Consider the following 22,950-nt stretch of genomic DNA (forward strand, 5'->3'; position numbering starts at 1 on the left):
ATACGTTAAATCGAGAGTGTCCATAGAAAGAACGTATAAATCCGACTTTTTTAGCGTTAAATCTGACTTCGTATGAAGAAGTTATGATTTTTCTAAGTTTCGACACAACAATACACAGCCCGAAACTTGAAAATTTTCATTTGTGTGTTTTATGTTTTTTTTGGACATGTTAATTCACCTGTATTTTTGTTTGTATAGTTTTGACATGATACTGATAAAAATATAAAAAATGTAGAGTGTATTTATATGTTTACGTCATCAAATTTGATTTCAGTGACATGTAAACAATGATTGATTTAAAACTAGTGTCAAAATTATAAGTAAACTTAATCAAACTTGCAAAAATGTTGATTTGGATTCCATTGAAGCTCTTTTAAAATAAGTGCCACCATGATAGAAGTTTTACTTTAGATTTTATTACAACACTTCAAAATAAGTGTTGCAGTTCCGGTATCTAAGAGAAGATTTTTTTTCTGAACAACAATTGTTTATTTAAAAGCAGGGCCAGTCTTTAGGAGGTGCTGGATGTACGATTGTACAGAGGTCCGAAATTTTAACTTTTTGATAATTCGTCACTAATCGTACATACTTATAAAGCTAACATTTTTTCTTGAATCTCATGCATTTGAAACCCCATTTTTTAACTTCCTCAAACCACAATCATTTGAAATCCCCCTTTTTAACTAATGCAACTCAAAAGTTTTCTTAATTATGATTTAACACTTAAAAGTTTTATAACTTATATTATATTTAATTAGCATTTAGTGAAAATTTTACTATAAAAATGCCAATCTTTTATGAAGACATGCAAACAAAATAACAAATCATATACAAATTTCAGAAAGAAAACAAACTTAAAGGTTATTGTGTTGGGTTGAAGTCTTATGACCACTTTTGGAGATATGTTATTATATTATAGCTTTTAATTTGTAAGTTTGTTATACTAATTCGTCTTTATATTTTTTGTTTGTTTTTGAATTATTGTAATACAATCGTTGTATATTGTGGTTTAATCGTTAATATATTTATCATATGTTATACCCCGGTGATGTCGAAAATATTTAATTAAATATTTTAAATATGTTTTATTTGTTTTGTAATTATATCGTTTCAAAAAGATAATTAATTAAAACTAATACATATGTTATACTTTCTATCTATCTTTCTCTCTCTCTCTTTCTCTCTCTCTCTCTCTCTCTATATATATATATATATATATATATATTATATAATAGAGGTCAAAACACTTCAACCAAAATTCATTTAAAATCTAATATTTCAAATGCTTTTTAATAATGATTGTAAAAATTTCAACATGTGTTACTTAATTGATTGATTAATAAACATATTAATGTTTTGAAACTCCTAACTCTTAAACTTATATTATTTAATTTGTTAGTTAACTAAAATATTTTTCCTACATAAAGATAACATTTTTATGTTTGGTTACTCATATTTGTTTATGTAATTAGAAAACAATGTATACATAGAATGACTACTTCAATTTCACATATGAATCGATACCACTAGAGAGGTATGTTGTCTTTAACACCCCGTTCCCGAGTTCAACTTAACAGGAGAAATGAAAGGAAATGAATGAAAATAAGAAAAAATAAAAGAAATTGGTGTTCCTGAGTTTTATTAAAGGAGGGAAGTGGAAGGAAGTGGAGGGAAACGGGAGGATCACTTTCCCTCCTAACTTTCCTTCCGATTTAGGAGGATTTGGAAAGAAAGAACAAAATGATTCATTTTACTTCCATTTCTCTCAAACTTGGGAACACAAAAGAAAATTTTGTTTTCATTTCCTTTCTCTTTTTTTATCTCATGACTTTTTTTTCTTCTCTTCTTTTCTTTTGTTAAACTCGGGAACGAGGCATAAACCGGTGGTAGGAGATCCACATACCCTTTTTAATTATTTATATTAATGCTTAGTAATATTTATTTTATATTCCTATTCACCTTAATTTTTTAGGTACAAATTAAGAAAGAAGATTATCGGCACACCAACATAAAGTTAAACGTACGCATTGCAAAACATGTAATTAAAATTAAATATCATATTTACCAATCGACTTATTTTAAAACTCTTGATGACATTTATGTATAATAATATATTTTGTATGACTTCATTCTTAATTTCAGTGTTTAATATTTGAAAGTTCAGATAAGAAACCTTGTATATTTTGGTGTAATATAAATAGTGTAATACAAAGTTTATTAATTCAATATTGTTCATTAATAGCTTATTCAAAACAACTTATTTCTTATTTTATCCAAAAAATATTATCGGACATAAGAAAAGTAGATTATATTAATGTTATACAAAAACTTATAATATATATTGGATATTATAAAAGTAAAAGTAAAGTTTCTAAGGTATGGACTATATTAGATACTATCAAAATATAAGTCGATGAATTTTTATGTTATTTGATAATTCGGTTAATGCCCAAAACATGACTAAAAACGTAAATTTCAACATATTTATATTTTTTACCATAACTATTTTAACCATTTAAATGTATTCTTACGCAACACGCGAAGTTATAATCACTCACACTAAATATGCAAATAGAAGTGATATAAACAGGTTTCAACAAATAACTCATCAGAGTAGGTCACATATTTAAGTTTAGTAGAAAAACACAAGTGTGATATTCAAATAATAGGCCCATTCATTAAAATTTTCTACCCCAATGATCAATCAAATAGTTCACAACGATTGGTCCATTAGTGGTCAATAATAGAATTGATACAGGTCCATTGGAGTAATGGACAAAATGAATCCATTGAATTCTTTATGTTAGGCCCACTAAGTGACGCTAGATACAAGTTTCAAATAAAATTTCCTCAAAAAACACTATTTATAACGTTATTTGAGAATTTAAACAGTTAAAGGAAAAAATATTAAAACTCATAGTTCATAAAAAATTAGATAGTAATAAATTTCCTCAAAGACACTATTTATAACGTTTTGAAAATTTCAAAAGTTAAGGAAAAAAATAATGATAAACATAGTTATTGGAAAATTAGATAATAATACCAAAAATTGGAGATGCGGGGTATCGAACCCCGTACCTCTCGCATGCAAAGCGAGCGCTCTACCATGTGAGCTACATCCCCATATTGATGCCTACTTTGATTTGGGTTTACATATACTAGAAAATATTCCAAATGTGTTCTTATTCCAGAATTCTTCTTCCCCCCAAATCCCCAATGCTTTCTGTTCCCGCTTCCCTTCACTCAACAATCCTCCCTGTCGGGAATTCACCGCCGACCTCCTCTCTCTCTTAGACGCCGGCGCTTTGTCACTCCAGTTCTTCTTCTGGTTGGTTTCTACAGGTAATCTCGCGTTCTCCCATTTAAGGACTGATTGTTCGTGTTATTTTCGGAATTTATTCTGGTATCGAAAATCTAGATGATACATAAAGAAAAAAGGAAATGGTACTCTTCATTTGTTTTTAATCAGTTTTGTTATGTTTGTCAACGGGATTTTGAAACTGATCTGCTGTTACTTGCAAGTGCTTGAGTGACCTAGAAAGTCCTGTTTTGGAAGCTGAGTTGCTGCAAAATGAGCTTAATGTTGTGCTAACTAGCTTTGATTCCCACTGAATAGAGCACAACACGTACTTTATGCTTACAATCGTGTATTCTTCTAGATGTATCTATTTACATATAAACAGTTGGAAGTTTGGACAAAAAAGAGCAAATTAATGGATGATATAAAGTTGGAATTTCATTTTGTTGCAGATCATAAATCAGCACTTGTTTGTTTGTTCTTACAGCGTTACCTACAATAGCTATGACACCCATGGATATTGAAACAGAAACACTTGACAGAAGACAATCTCTCTATCGATCCATGGTATCTTTTGCTTCTTTACAATTTTTATACAGTGAACTTGGTTAAAAGTTAAAACCTGCTTAGTGCATATTTATATGCTTACAAACATCTTCTTTCTTGTGATGTAATTTCATGGTTAACAGGATGAGATGTTTGAAATTCAGAAAGAGATGTACAAGGGCCAACAATATAGTCAGATATACTACATAAGGTTACACTTGATCAGAACTCTCATTTACTCTCTTCTTCCAAATTGGAAACCTCACTTGCCAGGTACATTCTGCCATTTCAGATTATCTTTTATGTTTTCTTTTTATGATTCTTATTATCTACTTTTGTCATGATGCAGTGTGTACAGTTTTAGGGCTAGAGAAAGGCAAAGAGTGCATTGTTGTTGGAACACTTTATAAGCATATGAAGCTCAAACCTACAATCCTGAGTGAGTACTCAAAAGAGGTATAAATTATGATTTTCCCTTTTGTTTTCATATCATGTCTATAAGCTTTTACAAATCTTTGTCATTCTATTTTACACAGAGGTCTGTAACCCCGCTTGTGACCCCTGATAATTTTGTGCATGAAGATGATAATCTTGTTCTTGAAGATGAAAGTGGAAGAGTCAATCTTAAAGGCAGTGTACTATCACCTTCTGTATATGTAACAGGTATTTATCAATTATCATATAATCTTATCCTTAAATTTCAAATCTTCAAAACTGTATTGAATCTTGATTTATTTTGTTTGTTATCCAATAGGAAATGTTGTTGCTTTGCATGGAAAAGAAACCAATAGTGGTGATTTTCTTGTTGAAGATATTCTTGAAGCCGGTTTACCACCCCAGTTGGATCTCCCAAATAAATCAGGTCTCATATTCATCATTCATGCCTCTTAATTATATTTTCTTCTGTTTTGACAATTATGCCCTTTGTAAACAGGAGAAGATAAATATGTTGTCTTGGTATCTGGATTAAATGTTGGAAGCAGTTCTTCTAATCCACTTCAACTACAGCTTCTTGTTGACCACATTACTGGTCATCTAGGAGACAAAAAGGTCCCACACCCAGTATTTTCTTATTATTTAAAAAAAAGTAATTATTTATCTTATCTCTCTATGTTATAAACAGGAGCAACAATCAGCAGCTGAAATAGTTCAAGTCGTTGTTGCTGGAAATTCTGTCAAAATTGACCATAGTCTTCTTAATGGTCAGGTAATAAAGTTCATTATTTTTTAAATTCCAAATTCATAAAAATTACTAGTGATGACATCATCTTTATAATCATGTATGCCATATTCATTGGTTGCAGAATTTGGGTTCCAAGGACCAATCTAAGTTATATGAGCCACTCAAAGAACTTGACATCTTTTTGACTCAGGTACTTTAATTAATTTAATTAATATATTAAAATCCATTTTTAACCATAAACAAACATTGATTAGATATTAATTATTTTGTATGCAGATTGCTGCAAGTATGCCAATTGATATCATGCCAGGATACAACGACCCTGCAAACTTTGCTCTCCCACAACAGGTTTTGTAATACTTTAAAATTCAAGATTTTTTTATTATAGCATCCTACTTTCTTTTCTTCATATTTACAATATTTAAATTTATAAAAAGAAATGAAAGTACATTGCTATTTCTTGCATGTTTTGTATACAGCCTTTGAACAGATGCCTTTTTCGTGGATCATCAGCCTATAACACATTAAGGTCATGCACTAATCCTCACCTCTTTGATGTGGATAATGTGAGGTAAGATATTATATTTTATTATTTTTTAATATGAATAAAAAGAATCAAAGTACAATGCTATAATAGAACATGTTTGATTTGTTTTAGGTTTCTTGGAACATCTGGTCAAAATATTGATGATCTTGAAAAATATTCAGAAGCAAAAGATAAATTGGAATTCATGGAGAGGACATTGAGGTGGAGGCACCTAGCCCCAACTGCACCAAACACCCTTGGTACCTTTTTTTTTTGTTTAAATTTATAAATGCAAGAATTAGAAATGTATTTATATTTTATATTAATATGAATTCTGTTTTATATTTCTTTGTATTACAGGGTGTTACCCCTTCACTGATAGGGACCCTTTCTTCATTGAGAGCTGCCCTCATGTTTACTTTGTTGGTAATCAGGATAAATACGCAACTCGCATTGTAAAAGGTTCTTGTAAAAAACCTTTTTTTTTTCATTTTTGTTACATAAAATAAAATAAAATAATGTGTTGACCTTTGACCTTTGACTTTGTATGATATTGGTCAAACTTTGATGCAGGATCAGAGGGGCAGGTGGTGAGAGTCATTTGTGTTCCGAAGTTTAGTGAGACGGGCGTTGCTGTTATGGTAAAATGACGATTTTACCCTTCTATATAGATGGTGGTTATTCCAAACACTCTTATTTTGTGTAATGATTTTGGGATGGTTTATTGTATTGTAGGTGAATCTGAAAAATCTGGAGTGTCATACTTTGAGTTTCGGGACTGATATATAAACTTCAACACTCCAAACGTTCTTCATGTTTGTTGGTTTTGTTTTTGTATTTTCAGAGATTGATATGTATTGTTATTATGGATATTGTTTTGTATTGTTGGTATCAAAATTACAAGTTGGATAAATTTTTAGTTGTGGGGTGATGCGTTCAAATCAAATTAAAGTAGTTATTAATTTCTCTAAAAGATGAATATTTGACAAATTAATCTAAATATTGTTTGTTTGACATTCGATATCAAAACGACGGAGAATGGGAAATTTATAAAAAAAGTATTTTGTAATTATATATATAGGGAAATATGCATAAAAGTCTATATTTTGGTTTTTATTGATAAAAAATTTATTCATTTTTTTTTCAATTTAACTATTGGAACCGATTATTATTTGCATTAGTTTTTTATGATGGAACTAAATCAAAACTTGATACGAAACACATCTACATACCAAGTACTTGGTTTTGTGACAATTATGAAACTATGGTTGACATTGGTAATTATTATGAAAATTCAAAAGAAAAAGAAGACTATTATGAAAATCCAAAAGAGAAAGAAGAGGTAATTATTATGAAAATTCAAAAGAGAAAGAAGACTATTATAAAAATCAAAAAGAGAAAGAAGAAACGTTGGTTGTTTGGATTTTTAAAAATTGATTATAATTTAGATGGTGTTTCAACACACATACACACATGCACACACAAAAAAAGAGAGAAAATTTTAAAAAGTTAAGATTTCTAACTTTTCAAAACTTCTTATAATTTTTTGGGTTGTAAAAGTCAAATATGCCTTAAAATATATAAGTTAAGATAAATATTTTTTAAAAACTAACTTATTGACTTATTGATTTTTTCCATCACAAAAGCTAATCAAAACACTTATAAAAACATTTTCTCACCACTATATATCAATAAGTCATTTTGCCTAAAAGTTATTTTGAGGTTCAAAATGTAATCCCAAACACCCTTTTAATCTACTATAATAAATGAATGTTTTTTTTTGCCACATGTCCTCTTCTCATTCATTTGGACACATGACATTTTCTAGAATTTTTAAAATTTTTATTTTCCACTTTTCATTTTATTGTATTTTTCATTTTATTAAATTAAAATTTCACATTTAATGTGTAAAGTAATATATATGTAAAGTATTTATTAGAAAAAATTTATATATATATATATATATATATATATATATATATATATATATATATATATATAATGTATTCAATACATTAAAGTCTCATTAATTTTAATAATTCAAAATTTTTCATTTTTCTTATAAATTCAAACTTTTCAAATTGTTAAAATTTTATATTTATTTTTTTTAATTAAACCCATGTAATACATGGGTCTCACACCTAGTCTTAAAATATATTAGACTTGAGGTTAAAAATTATTATGCATTAAAAAAAAGTACTTATATTTTGGCCTATTGACAAAAAGCCACCTTTGATATTTTGTTTACAATTTAACCATCGAAACCTACTATTGTTTGCGGTAACTTGAAAATTAAGCCAAATTGCAAGTAAGGTTCTAGTTGTTATATTGCAAAAAAGGTGATTTTTTTGTCAGTGAACCTAGAATATAAGAACTTTTATGCATATTTCCCTTATATATAGACAAGATGATTTTGTATGAGCATGATGATATAGTAAGTATTTCATTAGATGTGTATTTGGCAACTTTGGTCCGTATAATACCAAACAAGTACATAATCATGTTCTACTATATTACGAATATATAAGATTAATATAAGGTTATTACTCTTAATCAAGATTGTCAAGATCGAGATTATGATCATAGGAAGATCCTATGATCCTACCAATGAAAACCTTGTTGGTTTGCAATATGATCGTTGTATGTAAGATTGCAGACAGCATCGTAAGATCGGGATATGATCCTACAACTTCATGAAAACTGCCAAATTTTAATCCAAAATTTATTATTTTTACTCATTTACTGGTTAACCCGGTATCCTTACCAAAAGGTTAATCGAAAATAACCTCATTCTTTTACTATTTTGTCTGTTTTGTGAACCATAAATGACCAACAACCTTAGAATTTTTTTTTTCTCTCTTCATTTTTTCACCCTCATTGATGGTATAATTTGAGATTTAGCTTCTCCTTCAATAGTTCGTTCAACAATAGAGGTGCGCCTTTTTCCCTTTTCCATTATTTTTCTGCTCGAGCCATTTTCCTTGAGAATTTTGGTTTTTAATTGAGCTTCAAAAATTGAAACTGTTAGTGCTAAGTCTTTTTCTTTTTTCCACTATTTTACTACCAAACGCTTTCCTTGAGAAATTCGGTCTTTAATCGAGCTTCAAAAGTTGAAACTGTTATTGATTTCTTCCTTATGGTTAAGAAATAAGTGTTAAAGATTTAAAATAAATAACATGAAAGTTGCGAGTTGCTACAATTGTATGATAAATAATCAATGTTAATACATTTTAAGCTATTTAATCATGTTGTTAACTACTACACGATCAATTACATTTTTGAGCTATTTAACCATGAAATGTAAAAAAAAAATCATATACAATCAACTACCTTTTTATGTCATTATTGTGGCCGATCTTGCAAACTTGAAATCAATTCTATGTAGCCGAACTTGAGAGCCTTGCTTTTAACAATGTTTATGCTTTATTATCTTATACCCAATTAAATTACATACAAGAACAAAGTTTACTATGTAAGTTTTTGTTTCAAATACGTTCTATATTTTCTTTACCATATCTTTTGATTGAATTAGTGATAACTTATTATTAAATTAAATTAATATATTAAAGGACTCTATATTAAACATTAAGTTAATTAAAATTAACTAAATATTAAAGACAAGAGTTTTTAATATATATTAAGAGTTAACATCATCGTCAAGTGGTTAAATTATTTTCTAAGTTACTACGATTTATTAAGAAAAAAGAGTATCGGCCCCCTCGTTTTTATACTCGTGTTCCGCCCATGTTTCTTAAGGCTGCTGGTTGTGAGCAAAATGTTATTACATGTTACCATACCAAAAAGATGTCACATCATCATCTTAGTCATAGATGAGTATTATAACACCAAATGTGGAAATAGGCAACACCAAATAACATGTAATAACACCCCTTATTATTATTATTATTATTATTATTATTATTATTATTATTATTATTATTTTTAATGTTTTTAGTTTCTATATTTCGAATTTCTTTTTTTATTTATGTCATAATATTTATAATTATAATATGAACTAAATCATAAATTAAAAATAACATTTAAAAAGTAAAAATAATATTTTAAATCCTAAATTAAAAACAACATAAAAAAGTTAAAACTAAGGATAAAAACACATTTAAAAACCTAAAATAATAAAAAAAGACGAAACAAATTAACTTTTTGATCTAAATCACTCAACTTCAGTGCCGTTATAGATATAATCTGCCAAGTCTTCTCGAAGTTGTTTGTGTTTTCGTTGGTCTTGAATATTAACGACTATATGTAGCTATTCTGTTGTCCCTGGTTGAAATTGAATGTGTCCAGGTTCCATAGGCGAATACTTTGCAATGTTTCGTCATTTATCTTCAATCACCATGTTATGCATAATGATACATGCATACATAATATCTCGTAGAGTGTCCAACTCATATGCTCGTGCCGCATGTTCAACTATGTGCCATTTTGCTTTCAGAACTCCGAAAGCACGCTCCACGTCCTTACATGCTCCTTCTTGTCTTCTCTTGAAAAATTTATCTCTTGGTTCTATCGGGTATCGAAACGCCTTCACAAATGTGGAATATGATGGGTATATTCCATCCGTGAGCTAATACCCGAACTTATACCCATGGCCATTTACTGTGAAAGGAGCATCCAATGCTTTTCCTGTCAAAAGGTCCTGAAACATTGGTGACTGATCAAGAACGTTTACGTCATTGTTCGAACCCGCAACTCCAAAAAAAAATGCCAAATCCATAAGTCTTGTGACGCAACAGCCTCTAATACTAATGAAGGCGATCCAAGATGACCACTTGTGTATTGACCTTTCCACGCCATAGGACAATTTCTCCATATCCACTTTGTGCAATCAATGCTTCCAGGCATTCCCGAAAAACCATGTCGTTCTTTATGCGCCACATATAGTTGTTGTATGTCATTCAATGAAGGTTTGCGCAAGTATTTGTCACTGAAGGCTTCGATAACACCTCTTGCCAATCTATACAAACTTTCTTGTGCAGTTCGCTCTGACATTCTCATATAGTCAACAATAGAATCATGCGATTCCCCCAAAGCCATAAGCTTGATTGCAGCAACATATTTTTGCAACCCTATAAAACCTTGTTTACCTCTCGCATCATACCTCAGTTGGAAATATTCATAACTAAACATATAATAAAGTTTTAAAACAATTATTTAATAATCTAAAGAACATATATTAAAATTTTCAAACAACTATAATTACGGTACATGCTTTCCATTGCATTGGCTATCCGTTGAAACATATTTTTCCGCAAACGAAACTTTCTTTTAAAATCGTTTGGTTGGCTGACACAATTATTCACAAAATAATCGTGTACTAGACGTCTATGCCTTTCTTCACGATCTCTGTTCTACGCCGCACGTCTGGTCTATAATGGAGCTGGCTCTGGCGGTATCATGTCGGTAACATATTAATACATCATACCCACGGACATATCATCCTCGTCGATATCATGATTGTATGGATGGAACGGATCAAAATGTTCCATTTCTTAATTAAATAGAGTATTAAGGTAAAATGAAATTTTTGAAATTGAAAGAAATGAGGATTGTTGAAAGTGTTTGTTGAAAATATGATGAAACTAAAATGAAGATAAATTTTTGTGTAATTATAATACTCCCTCCGTCCCAAAATTATAGTCCATTTTTTCTTTTTAGTTTGTCCCAAAATAATAGTCCACTTCTAAAAATAAATAACATTTTTACCAAAATACCCCCATCGTTATTACTTAACCAACTAAGAATTTAATGGAACATTAAATGCAAAGTAAGGACAAAACTGTCATTTTATTATATAAAGTTAGTGGTAATTAATGTTTTTCTTAACTTTGTGTGTTTTTTGTCTGTGGACAATAATATTGGGACGGAGGGAGTAATAAGGATTTGTTTTTTTAATTGTGACCGTTTGCAAAGGTCGAAAATATGACCGTTCTAATAAAAAACAACTCAAAAAAAGCTAGTTTCCTTACGTTATCACGGTAAAGCTTTTGCCATAACGCCCAAAAACTGAATTAGGGGGTGGTGTTGAAGGCGTCGTAACACCGTTTTTTACATTCCATATCGGAAAAACGCCTAATGGCTCCGTGTAGTCTAAATACCTCATTTAGAGAAAAACAAAATAGCAAATTATCAATAATCTAATTTGAGTGGAATAATTATATTAATTACGTATTTATGACTACTAATCATCTCTAAATTTTACAAATTAATCCCAAACATATTTGACAGTAGGTTTTTAAGAACTTCTAGCTTTTATCTTTTAACAAAAATTTAATTTAAGAAAAAAAAACTACTATTTGTCATTGTACTTTTTTAATCATTTTTTAAAATTGCTCTTAATAAAATTAATATAATTTTTAATTGTGTTTTTAAGTAATTTACCAACTATTTTTAATATAAGCTGTCAGTTATTTTTGCTAAACGGATCGAGTTCAATTATATTTATAATTTTGTAGATAAAATCTCAAGTAATGTGATTCATATGATTAATATTTTTTTCATATACATCCATTTTTTAAACGTACAATAATGATTTTTTATTATATATATATATATATATATATATATATATATATATATATATATGATTAATATTTTTTTCATATACATCCATTTTTTAAACGTACAATAATGATTTTTTATTATATATATATATATATATAATAAAAAATCATTATTGTACGTTTAAAAAATGGATGTATATGAAAAAAATATTAATCATATATATATATATATATATATATATATATATATATATATATATATATATATATATATATAATAAAAAATCATTATTGTACGTTTAAAAAATGGATGTATATGAAAAAAATATTAATCATATATATATATATATATATATATATATATATATATATATATATATATATATATATATATATATTCCGATTAAGATAGTCACATTGCATCATGTCAAATTTTGGTTTTATACTAACTTTATCATTAAATTAGTTACATAATAATTATTGCTTGTTAGTATTATTTTTTATAATAATACAATAATGCAGTTCATCAGTGATCTTCTGAGCACCCAACGGCTCTATTTCCTTATTCTCATCACCACCATCACCACCCCACCATCTTCTTCAACGGTCTATTCTCATCCTGTTCCATAAGATTCTGACCAGACCCTTTTCTACTGCAAACAACTCCCTCCATCTGCACTCTCTCTCTACACTCTACACTCTGCAATCGGTCTCTCCCTCCATCTCTAACAACAATGGACACTGCCACTGTCACGCCTACACCAACGGTCGCCGTTCAACATGTAACCAAAGCTTCCTCCGACGAACTCCTCAGTAAATTCGCCGAATTAGCTTCTCCTGATCGTCCTTCCAAAAAATCATCACGTTTATCGAAACGACAAAAGAGATCTGCGCAATCATTAACACCCATGACCGGTGAAAGCTCTGAGTTTACCGGTACATTAGTCGTTGAAAGGAAGTCGCTTCTTCCGCCTGTTGCATCCGGTCGCAGATCATCCGGCGCGGGGGCGTTGGTTAGGCAATTAAAGGGTGGGAGAGCTCAATTTAGGTCGAGGAATTTCAGGAACAGATCGTTTTTCGGAACAATCGAGAAGGTACGTCCCGAATTTCATCTGGATTCAATAATGTTTGTGGTGTTGGTGTTTGATTTAGGGCTTAGTTGATTTGATTGTTTGTGTTTTGTACTTGAATTTAGAATTGGCGAAGAACCATTGATGGAGCGTCGAAGGTGTTCATGGAGAAGCAATATAACAGGCATAAACGCTTGCTAACCGATACGACCTAGGTGAATTGGTAATGATGATCATGATGATGATGATACTGTATTCTTTTTTGTGAGATCTCACTCACAAGAGATGTGTAGCCATTTTTTTTTCTTCCTGAGACACAATAATTTTGCGTTTTACTGATTATCATTTATCAGGGTTTGTTCAAGCGTTCAAAGTTAAATTTGGATTCAGATTGTGAATTAATCTTCATGTTACTCGTTTTTTTTTTCTTATGTAAAATGATGACATTATGTAATACTATAAAAGTGCATAAAGAAATTTGTGTCATTTGTATAGTTTCGAAATAGCTGCTGGACTTAGGATGTTTTTGTGCCATAGTGATGCTATGCTCAACAAAATAATTTGTCCAAAATATTGGGAAAATTTTCTATGCCATTTTTAAATATCAAATTGTTAAACTTAATTTTTAAGTATAATATTAATCCTTAATAAACCTTTAAAATATTAAATTTTCTATGCCATTTTTATATGTTAGAATTATTATAATTAAAAAAATTCACCATAGAACATACATCTAAATTGATGGAGTCTATTCTAAATGGTTGAATGTCCTCTTTGGATGTGTTTGACAAAAGTAGCTGTTAGTTGAAAGCGATTAGTAGGTAGTGGCTGATAGCGGAAAACTGTAGCTTTTATTTGTTATATGAATGTTTGACAAAAGTAGCTGGAAGCTTTTGATATATATAAAATTACATAAAAGGACAATTGATTAAAAATATATAAATAGATTTTTAAGAGAAATTATGGAAATTGATTTCAAAAGTTCAGTAGCGTTTTGTTAAACGCTGCATGAAGTAGTTTTAGATTTGGAACGTTTAGTTTAAACTAAAAGTTAAACGCTCGTATTGTCAAACGAAACTTTTTATTTAAACCAGAGTGTTTTGTCAAAAGCTAAAAGCTAGAAGCTCTTAAATGCTTCCGAAAGTTTTGTGCCAAACACGCCATTTGACTTCAACCTTTTTCTTGGAATTATTAATTATTTAGTTTTTGTTGGTTTGTAGATGGATAATACTTTGATGACAAAATTGCTAGTTTGGTCCATACGACATATAAAAAATTGAATGTTTGGTCGAAAATATTTTGGAGTTGCACCAAGTCCAAAATGTTTCATTTGTTGTGACTTTACTCCGATTTGTTTTGAACTTTTTCAAAGTGACGAGTTTTCCCTTTGTAACGTCCAAAAAATAAGACCAATATTTTTCATTTTTAAAATTTTACTAAAATAGTACACAATCTCATTTTCATGAACCAAGGTAAATCAAGCTCTATTATACATCATCGTTATCAGAGTAAATCAAAGAATGCGGAAACATATGGTGTGTGCTCTGCTATCATCTCGAACTCTTCCAATTGAAAACTGAAGTACTTGAAACATAAACTGAAAATCATAAGCACAAAGCTTAGTGAGTTCCCCAAGATACCACATACCAAGCATACTAAATCACATACTCTGACGCCTTGGCAAACATTAGAGAGCCTGTCAAGGAGAAAGACCCTGTTATGTTGGTGATTTCCGGTCTTCGTGAGGAATACAATGGTCTCAAATCCTCTCTTCTTGCTCGACAATCACATACTTCTTTTCAAGATCTTCACAGTCTTCTAGTTGATCATGACTTTATGATCAAGAAAAACTTACCCATGGTTGCTCCTGTCCAAGCTTTTACCGCCACCTCATCCAACCAGTCCACTCCAATCATCACTACTCCATCACCTGATCACCTACAGATCACGTACAGGCCCTTCAACAACTTGTTTCCCAACTCGGACTTCAACTCAACCAGGCGCCCTTTCCTCAAGTTTTCTATGTCAGCCGGTCGCAACCCTCTCGAGGTCGCGACTCCAACATTCGTCGTGGTTGAGGCAACTACAACCCCACATCAGGTGGTACCAGGAGCCAATTCCCATGGGCTTCTACTCAAAACACCGTGTATGAAACATGTAACTGATGCAGTATTAGCCACATTCCATCCCAGTGTCATAATCATGATCCTATCACCATCCGCTCCCGCTTACAACCCTCTGCTAATTTTGCAGAAAACCGCTCTCAAACTACCACTTGGCTTCCCGACACTGGCTCCAATAATCATGTTTCTTATGATCTCTCCTCCATTAACAATCCCACATTCTATTTTGGTGAGGATGCTCTTCATGTTGGCAACAGTATGGGTTTATCTATTATTTATATTGGTTCTTCTAATTTTTATTCGCCTTCAAAAACTTTTTCCTTGTCCAATATTCTTCATGTTCCTGAAATCAAAAGAACCTTCTTTTTGTCCACAAATTTAGCTTAGATAATGATGTTTTCTTTGAATTTCACTCTTCTTTTTTTGCTATGAAGGACAATTCTACCAAAACTACCCTCCTCACGGGTCCAAGTAACAACAGGCTCTACTCCATTTGCCTTCCGTCTTTTTAGCATCATCCCAAAGTTGCTTTTACTACTCTTAAATCCCCTTCCGACACTTGGTATCAACGACTCGGGCATCCTCATGACCTCATCCACAACTTTTGAAGTTTATGTTTTCTAAACATTGTCTACCTGTTTCTAGTTCAACAAATTCTTTTTGTAATTCTTATCATATTGGCAAATCATCTCAACTGTATTTATCTACTTCTACTTTTAATAGCAAAAAGTTTTTAGATCTTGTTGTGTGTGATGTTTGGGGCCCCGCACCTATAACCTCTTCTGGTGGTCATAATTATTTTTTGCTACGTGTTGATGATTTCTCTCGTTTTATGTGGATTTTTCTAATTACACGAAAATATGATGTCTTTGAAGTATTTAAACAGTTTCTTATCGTCACAGAACGTCAATTTTCCATAAAAATTAAATATGTTCAAACAGATTTGGGGGGGGGGGGGTGAATTCCCCAAATTAACTCAAATTTTCAACTCATTCGGCATTGTTCACCATCTCTCTTGCCCTCATACAAGTGAACAAAATGGTCTGGTTGAGAGACGCCATCGTCATGTGGTTGAAAATGGTTTGACCCTTCTTGCTCAATCCGATGTTCCAAATATTTATTGACACTTTGCCTTTGACACTGCAGTTTATCTTATCAACCGCATGCCATCTCGTACCACCTCTCGTATATCACCCTTTAAGCATCTCTTTAAATGGGAACCTGATTTCTCTTTTCTAAAGATTTTTGGGTGTCAATGTTTTCCCCACCTTAGAGCTTACAACCAACATAAAATGGATTTCAGGTCCATCCCATGTATCTTTCTTGGATATAGTTCCTCTCACCATGGGTACCATTGTCTTGACCCCAGTACAGATAAAATATACATATCTCGCCATGTTTGTTTTCACGAGACTTCATTCCCCTTTCTCGTACCAGCTCCCGTTACACATCCACCCTCCACAACCAATCCCTATGTTTCTACTTACCCATTACCAATTATCTCAGACAACTCTATACCAATTACTACACCACCACTTACACAGTCATCCCCACCCACGGTTACAACACCCACACCCTCCCCTGCCCCTGCTACGATCCTACCAGCAGCACTGGTTGCTGCCACAAACCATCCCCTCTTCACCTATGTTCGTCGGAACTGGTGCAACACTACCACAATCGAGTTTGTCCCGACTTCATCAACTGAGACCTCTGCAACTCGGGTGCGCCCCCTACACTTCGTCCAAACTCGAAGAAGACAACCCGGTTTGATCCATCTACATTTCATGCCGCTCCCCAAACTGAACAAGAACCTACAACCTTCTCTGCTGCTGCTAAACGTACGCATTGGCAAAAAGTTATGGCTGATGAGTATGATGCTCTAATTAGAAATGGAACATGGACACTTGTGCCACATGCTCCTAATCTTAATATTGTTGATTGAAAATGGATTTACAAGATTAAACGCGATCATACTGGTTCTGTAACATGTTGCAACGCTCGTCTAGTAGCCAAGGGGTTTCATCAGCAACACGGGGTTGACTTTCATGACACGTTCATCCCGGTTGTCAAGTTTACTACTGTCCGGGTTGTCCTTTCTCTAGATGTGTCCAACAAATGGCCCCTACGACAACTGGATGTTAAAAACGCCTTTCTTCATGATGAGCTTAATGAGACTGTCTACTTGCGCCAACCTCCCGGTTTTGTTGATCTTCACAAACCCAACCATGTTTGCTTACTACACAAATCATTGTATGGTCTCAAGCAGACCCTACGTGCTTGGTTAACCAGCTATCTCAGGCACTTCTTGCTCTTGGTTTTAGATGTTTTCACCAGCTATTTGTTCGAGAATCTTATGCGTTATCGTCAAGTGGTTGGAGCCTTGCAATATGTCACTCTATCCAGACCCGACATCGCCTATGCCGTCAACAAAGTCTGTCAGTTCATGCATTCTCCGACTAACAATCATTTGTCTATTGTTAAGAGGATTCTCCGGTATCTTAAAGGCACCGGCACTTTTGGTCTCCGTCTCACCCCCTCCCTTAACACCACTATTCATGCCTATGGAGATGCGAAATCCCCTCTGGTTACTGCCTTTTCCGATGCTGATTGGGCTGGCTGTCCAGACGACCGTTAATCCACAAGGGGATATGCTATATATCTTGGTTCAAATTTAGTTTCTTGGTCAGCAAGTAAACAAAAAAATGTCTCTCGGTCATCTACGGAAGCTGAATACAAAGCTCTAGTTGATTTTGTTGCTGAAGTCACTTGGCTTGAAGCATTGTTAAGAGAGTTATGCATTCCGTTCATTAAAGCACCGATCTTGTGGTGTGATAATCTTGGTACTACTTATCTATCTACAAATCCTGTGTTCCATGCCCACACAAAGCATGTTGAGATTGATTTCCACGTTGTGAGAGAGAAGGTTGCTGTGAAGAAAATCTTAGTTCGTTTTATCTCCACTGATGATCAGATTGCTGATATTTTCACTAAGCCGTTATATTCATAGAGATTTGAGGGGTTACGATCCAAGCTACAGGTCCTTACCCGACCTTAGCTTGCGAGGGAATATTATACAACTAGTAATAGTTTAGGGTTTAGATGGTAACTATATATATATATATATATATATATATATATATATATATATATATATATATATATATATATCATGTAATACATATTAATAATATATACAAACACAATACAATTTACGGTTCTGTTTATCATTATACTTAAAATCTTCAAAACTGTATTAAATCTTGATTTATTTTGTTTGTTATCCAATAGGAAATGTTGTTGCTTTGCATGGAAAAGAAACCAATAGTGGTGATTTTCTTGTTGAAGATATTCTTGAAGCCGGTTTACCACCCCAGTTGGATCTCCCAAATAAATCAGGTCTCATATTCATCATTCATGCCTCTTAATTATATTTTCTTCTGTTTTGACAATTATGCCCTTTGTAAACAGGAGAAGATAAATATGTTGTCTTGGTATCTGGATTAAATGTTGGAAGCAGTTCTTCTAATCCACTTCAACTGCAGCTTCTTGTTGACCACATTACTGGTCATCTAGGAGACAAAAAGGTCCCACACCCACTATTTTTTTTAAACTAATTATATATCTTATCTCTCTGTGCTTTAAACAGGAGCAACAATCAGCAGCTGAAATAGTTCAAGTGGTTGTTGCTGGAAATTCTGTCAAAATTGACCATTGTCTTCTTAATGGTCAGGTAATAAAGTTAATTTTTTTTAAAAAAAATTCCAAATTCATAAAAATTACTTGTGATGACATCATCATCATCATCATGTATATGCCAAATTCATTGGTTGTAGAATTTGGTTTCCAAGGACCAATCTAAGTTACATGAGCCAATCAAAGAACTTGATATCTTTTTGACTCATGTACTTTAATTAATTTATTAAAAATTTAAAATCCATTTTTTAGATGTTAATTATTTTGTATGCAGATTGCTGCAGGTATACCCATAGATATCATACCAGGATACAACGACCCTACAAACTTTGCTCTCCCACAGCAGGTTTTGTAATACTTTAAAATTTAAGATTTGTTTATTAATTATTATAGCATATCCTACTTTCTTTTCTTCATATTTAGTTATTTACAATATTAAACTTTATATAAAGAAATGAAAATACATTGCTATTTCTAGCATTCCTATACAACCTTTGAATAGATGCCTTTTTCGTGGATCATCAGCTTATAACACATTTAGGTCATGCACTAATCCTCACCTCTTTGATGTAGGTAATGTGAGGTAAGATATATTAATTATTATTTTTAATGTGAATAAAAAAATCAACGTAAAATGCTCAAATATAATATGTTTGATTTGTTTTAGGTTTCTTGGAACATTTGGTCAAAATATTGATGATCTTGAAAAATACTCAGAAGCAAAAGATAAATTGGAATTCATGGAAAGGACATTGAGGTGGAGGCACCTAGCACCAACTGCACCAAATACCCTTGGTACCCCCTTTTTTTTTTTTTAAATTTATAAATGCAAGAAATAGAAATGTATTTATATTTTATATTTATATAGCATTTTATTTTTGTTTCTTTGTATTACAGGGTGTTACCCCTTTACTGATAGGGACCCATTCTTCATTGAGAGCTGCCCTCATGTTTACTTTGTTGGTAATCAGGAGAAATATGCAACTCGCATAGTAAAAGGTTCTTGTAAAAAACCCTTTTTTTCATTTTTTTTTATAATAAAAAATAAAATCATGTATTGACCTTTGAGTTTTGACCTTGTATGATGTTGGTCAAACTTTGAAGCAGGATCACAGGTGGTGAGAGTCATTTGCGTTCCGATGTTTAGTGAGACGGGCATTGCTGTTATGGTAAAATGACGATTTTACCCATGGTGGTTATTCCAAATACTCTTATTTTGTGTAATGATTTTGGGATGATGTATTGTATTATTGTAGGTGAACCTGAAAAATCTGGAGTGTCATACTTCGAGTTTCGGGACTGATATATAAACTTCATCACTCCAAACGGTTCTTCATATTTGTTGTTGTTGTTGTTGGTTTTTTTTTTTTTTTTTTTTTTCCAGAGATTGATATGTATTGTTATTATGGATATTGTTTTGTATCGTTGGAATCAAAATTGCAAGTTGGATAAATTTTTAGTTGTGGGGTGATGTGTTCAAATCAAAGTAACGTAGTTATTAATTTCTCTAAAAGATAGAATATTTGACATATTAAGTTAAATCTAAAAATTGTTTGTTTGACATTCCAAATAAAAATGACTGCTAATGGGAAATTTAAAAAAAGGTATTTTGAACATATATGAACATAAAAGAACATATAATATAAAAAATTATATTATTCATGTTCGTTTGTTTATATTCGTGAACATGTTAAACGAACAAAAATAAACAAATACAATTGAACATATATGAACATAAACGAACATACAATATAATAAAGTAATAAAAAAACAATTGACCACATAGGAATATAAATAAACTACATCGAACATAAATGAACGAACGAGACCTTTGTTTATCTTCGTTCGTTTAACTATACAAACGAGAATTCGTGTTCATGTTCGTTCATTTATTAAATAAACGAACTTCCCGCCAAACATTAAGTTCATTTACTAATTAAAAGTGTTCAATTTGGAAATCTCTACAAAAGCTTGTAACTTTTGCCTTAATTATGAAAAATCCTTGACTTTATTTTTTTAACAGTAACCGACAAAAAATCGACAATTGTTTACATAAAATGAAGAGTCGTTTACACATTTGAGATTTTAGCTGATAATCTTCATAAAAGTCCCTATATTTCACGCTTAATAACAATAAAGCCATGCCTTTTTTTAAAGATAAAATGATAGAGATAATATAGTACGATTATATTAAGATATTGCACCATCTATCACACAAATACATTACAGTAAAATTATAGTAAGAAAATATATTCTCTCAAACAAATAGAATGCAATAAGAATGTAATAAGGTAATAGCATTTGTCAAATCGAGAAAATACGGTAACATTATGAGAAAGAGTGACCATCATACAAAGAGAATATAATCATATTATAGTAAGATAAATATCATCTATTATACAAAGAGAATATAATAAGATTACATTAAGATACTATAATTTATAGGCAAAGAGAATGAAGTAAGGTTACAGTAAGACAAAACCCTATATAAGATACGAAAGATATAGTAAGACTACATTAAGATAAGTTGTTATGTTAACATCGCGAATAAAATAAGATAAAGTCATCCGTCAGACATAAAGAATATCATAAGACTATAGTAAATATAATACTCTTTCTAAGATCGATAGAATACAAAAACATCTTCTACCCTAATAAAACAGTATCAAATTGCCACGTGGAAATAGCTAAGCACCCTCCCATCTAATTTTCCTGCTCAAATCATGTATGTGAAATTCCTGTTCTGCCCTTATGCTGTCGATCCCGCTCAAATGTTTTAGAACTCAGTGTATTCTTCAATTCCCATTGCAATCAATCCCGTAAAATCAGTAAATCATATAATCTTCAAACCCTCATTAAGCGTAATCCCATTAAATCAGCAAGAGATCACTCCACATCTTTTGATCTAAACCCTAATCCTCACAAACTTTCTTTGGATTTAGGCTTTACAATATTGAATCCGCCTCCACATAAGTGTTCGATTGAAAAGCAGATAGAGAGAGCGACTGAAATCTTTGGACTCATCACCATGTTCAGGTCTGAAAGCTTCTTCTCCATGTTTCAATTCAACTTTTTTTTTGGCTTTTATTGTTGTTGCTGTTGTTCCACGTTGCATTTGATTTTTTATGTTTGATTGCCTATTCTCTATTATGTCTTCTTACACCCCCTAATTCATGTTTCTACTATGCCTTCTTAAGGCCCAAATCAACCTCAATCATCAGTTCTTTTCCTTCAAACCTCAAGTAGCAGACATCGTGTACTATGATCTTCTTAAGTTAACTTTTGTAGAGACGGGTTTTGGATTATGAAGCTAAGGAAGAAGAAATTCGTTCAAACTATATTCTTTTGGCTCCGGTTCGTCTTTTCTCCTCATTGTTTTATTAACATTTTGATTCCTGAGATCACACAAACTGGTTTTACTTCAAACCTATGTGGATTCTGTAATGTTTTGGTAATTGCATCAAAAATTGAAATCCAGCACAACTGATTTAGGCTATGTTTGGCGGACTAGCTGAAAAGCTAGCTGTTAGATAAAAAGCTAGCTGATAGCTAAAAAACTAGCTGATAAAAAATAATGTTTGGTAAAACTAGTTGAAAAGTTAGCTGAAATATATAAAATTACATAAAAGGAGATGTAAGAATATGTGTTTCTATAATTAATTAAGGGGCGTATTTGGGAAATTTTAAAAAAACTCCTAAAAAGCTAGTCTAAGTAGCTTTTCAAAAAGCTAGCTTATAAGCTAGCTTATCAGCTACTTTTTAGCTTACCAAACACGACAACATAAAAAAGCTCGAAAAATAAGCTAGCTTATCAGCTAGCTGTGGCGCGCCAAACACAGCCTTAGTGTCCGGACTTTCTTAGGATTTGAGATTGACACTAGTAACAATATTGTTCTTATCCAAGTGAAAAAACCCTAATCTACCAATTAGTTTATGATATATTGTGTATTGATTTCTGCTATATAATTTAAAATTCAATTTTAATTTTTG

General features: G+C 31.6%; 3 protein-coding genes, 1 non-coding gene and 1 pseudogene across 5 annotated transcripts; 3 read left to right on the forward strand and 2 right to left on the reverse strand.

The window, feature by feature from the left end:
- Positions 1-3,050: 3,050 nt before the first annotated feature.
- Positions 3,051-3,123, reverse strand: TRNAA-UGC (transfer RNA alanine (anticodon UGC)). Its single transcript has one exon. It is a non-coding gene; the product is annotated as a tRNA-Ala (tRNA).
- Positions 3,124-3,194: 71 nt separating this feature from the next.
- POLD2 (DNA polymerase delta small subunit) lies at positions 3,195-6,466 on the forward strand. Of its 2 annotated transcripts, none has more exons than XM_079003421.1 (15): positions 3,195-3,342; positions 3,786-3,865; positions 3,988-4,117; positions 4,194-4,300; positions 4,381-4,507; positions 4,599-4,706; positions 4,779-4,894; positions 4,968-5,051; positions 5,149-5,217; positions 5,304-5,375; positions 5,507-5,598; positions 5,686-5,813; positions 5,914-6,015; positions 6,127-6,194; positions 6,289-6,466. In XM_079003421.1, the coding sequence occupies exons 2-15, from the start codon at positions 3,803-3,805 to the stop codon at positions 6,340-6,342; spliced, it is 1,320 nt and encodes a 439-aa protein (XP_078859547.1). In that variant the 5' UTR covers positions 3,195-3,342; positions 3,786-3,802; the 3' UTR covers positions 6,343-6,466. The 2 variants fall into 2 exon arrangements, with proteins under 2 accessions (XP_078859547.1, XP_078859546.1); XM_079003420.1 differs by having other exon boundaries at positions 3,198-3,342; positions 3,751-3,865.
- Positions 6,467-10,239: 3,773 nt separating this feature from the next.
- LOC145050919 (uncharacterized) lies at positions 10,240-11,674 on the reverse strand. The gene is made up of 2 exons (XM_078999100.1): positions 11,541-11,674; positions 10,240-10,693 (listed from the first exon to the last, which is right to left on the reverse strand). Exons 1-2 carry the CDS (start codon positions 11,672-11,674, stop codon positions 10,240-10,242), a joined length of 588 nt encoding a protein of 195 aa, XP_078855226.1.
- Positions 11,675-12,632: 958 nt separating this feature from the next.
- On the forward strand, positions 12,633-13,638 carry LOC145055131 (uncharacterized). The gene is made up of 2 exons (XM_079003422.1): positions 12,633-13,168; positions 13,270-13,638. The coding sequence occupies exons 1-2, from the start codon at positions 12,809-12,811 to the stop codon at positions 13,357-13,359; spliced, it is 450 nt and encodes a 149-aa protein (XP_078859548.1). The 5' UTR covers positions 12,633-12,808; the 3' UTR covers positions 13,360-13,638.
- A 4,907-nt stretch (positions 13,639-18,545) lies between these two features.
- LOC145050921 (DNA polymerase delta small subunit-like) lies at positions 18,546-20,270 on the forward strand (annotated as a pseudogene).
- The last annotated feature ends 2,680 nt before the right edge of the window (positions 20,271-22,950 follow it).

This window comes from Lactuca serriola, chromosome 5 (genome assembly GCF_051521515.1).
Source record: "Lactuca serriola cultivar US96UC23 chromosome 5, Lser_US96UC23_V15, whole genome shotgun sequence".
In the NCBI taxonomy this organism is placed as follows: Eukaryota; Viridiplantae; Streptophyta; class Magnoliopsida; order Asterales; family Asteraceae; genus Lactuca; species Lactuca serriola.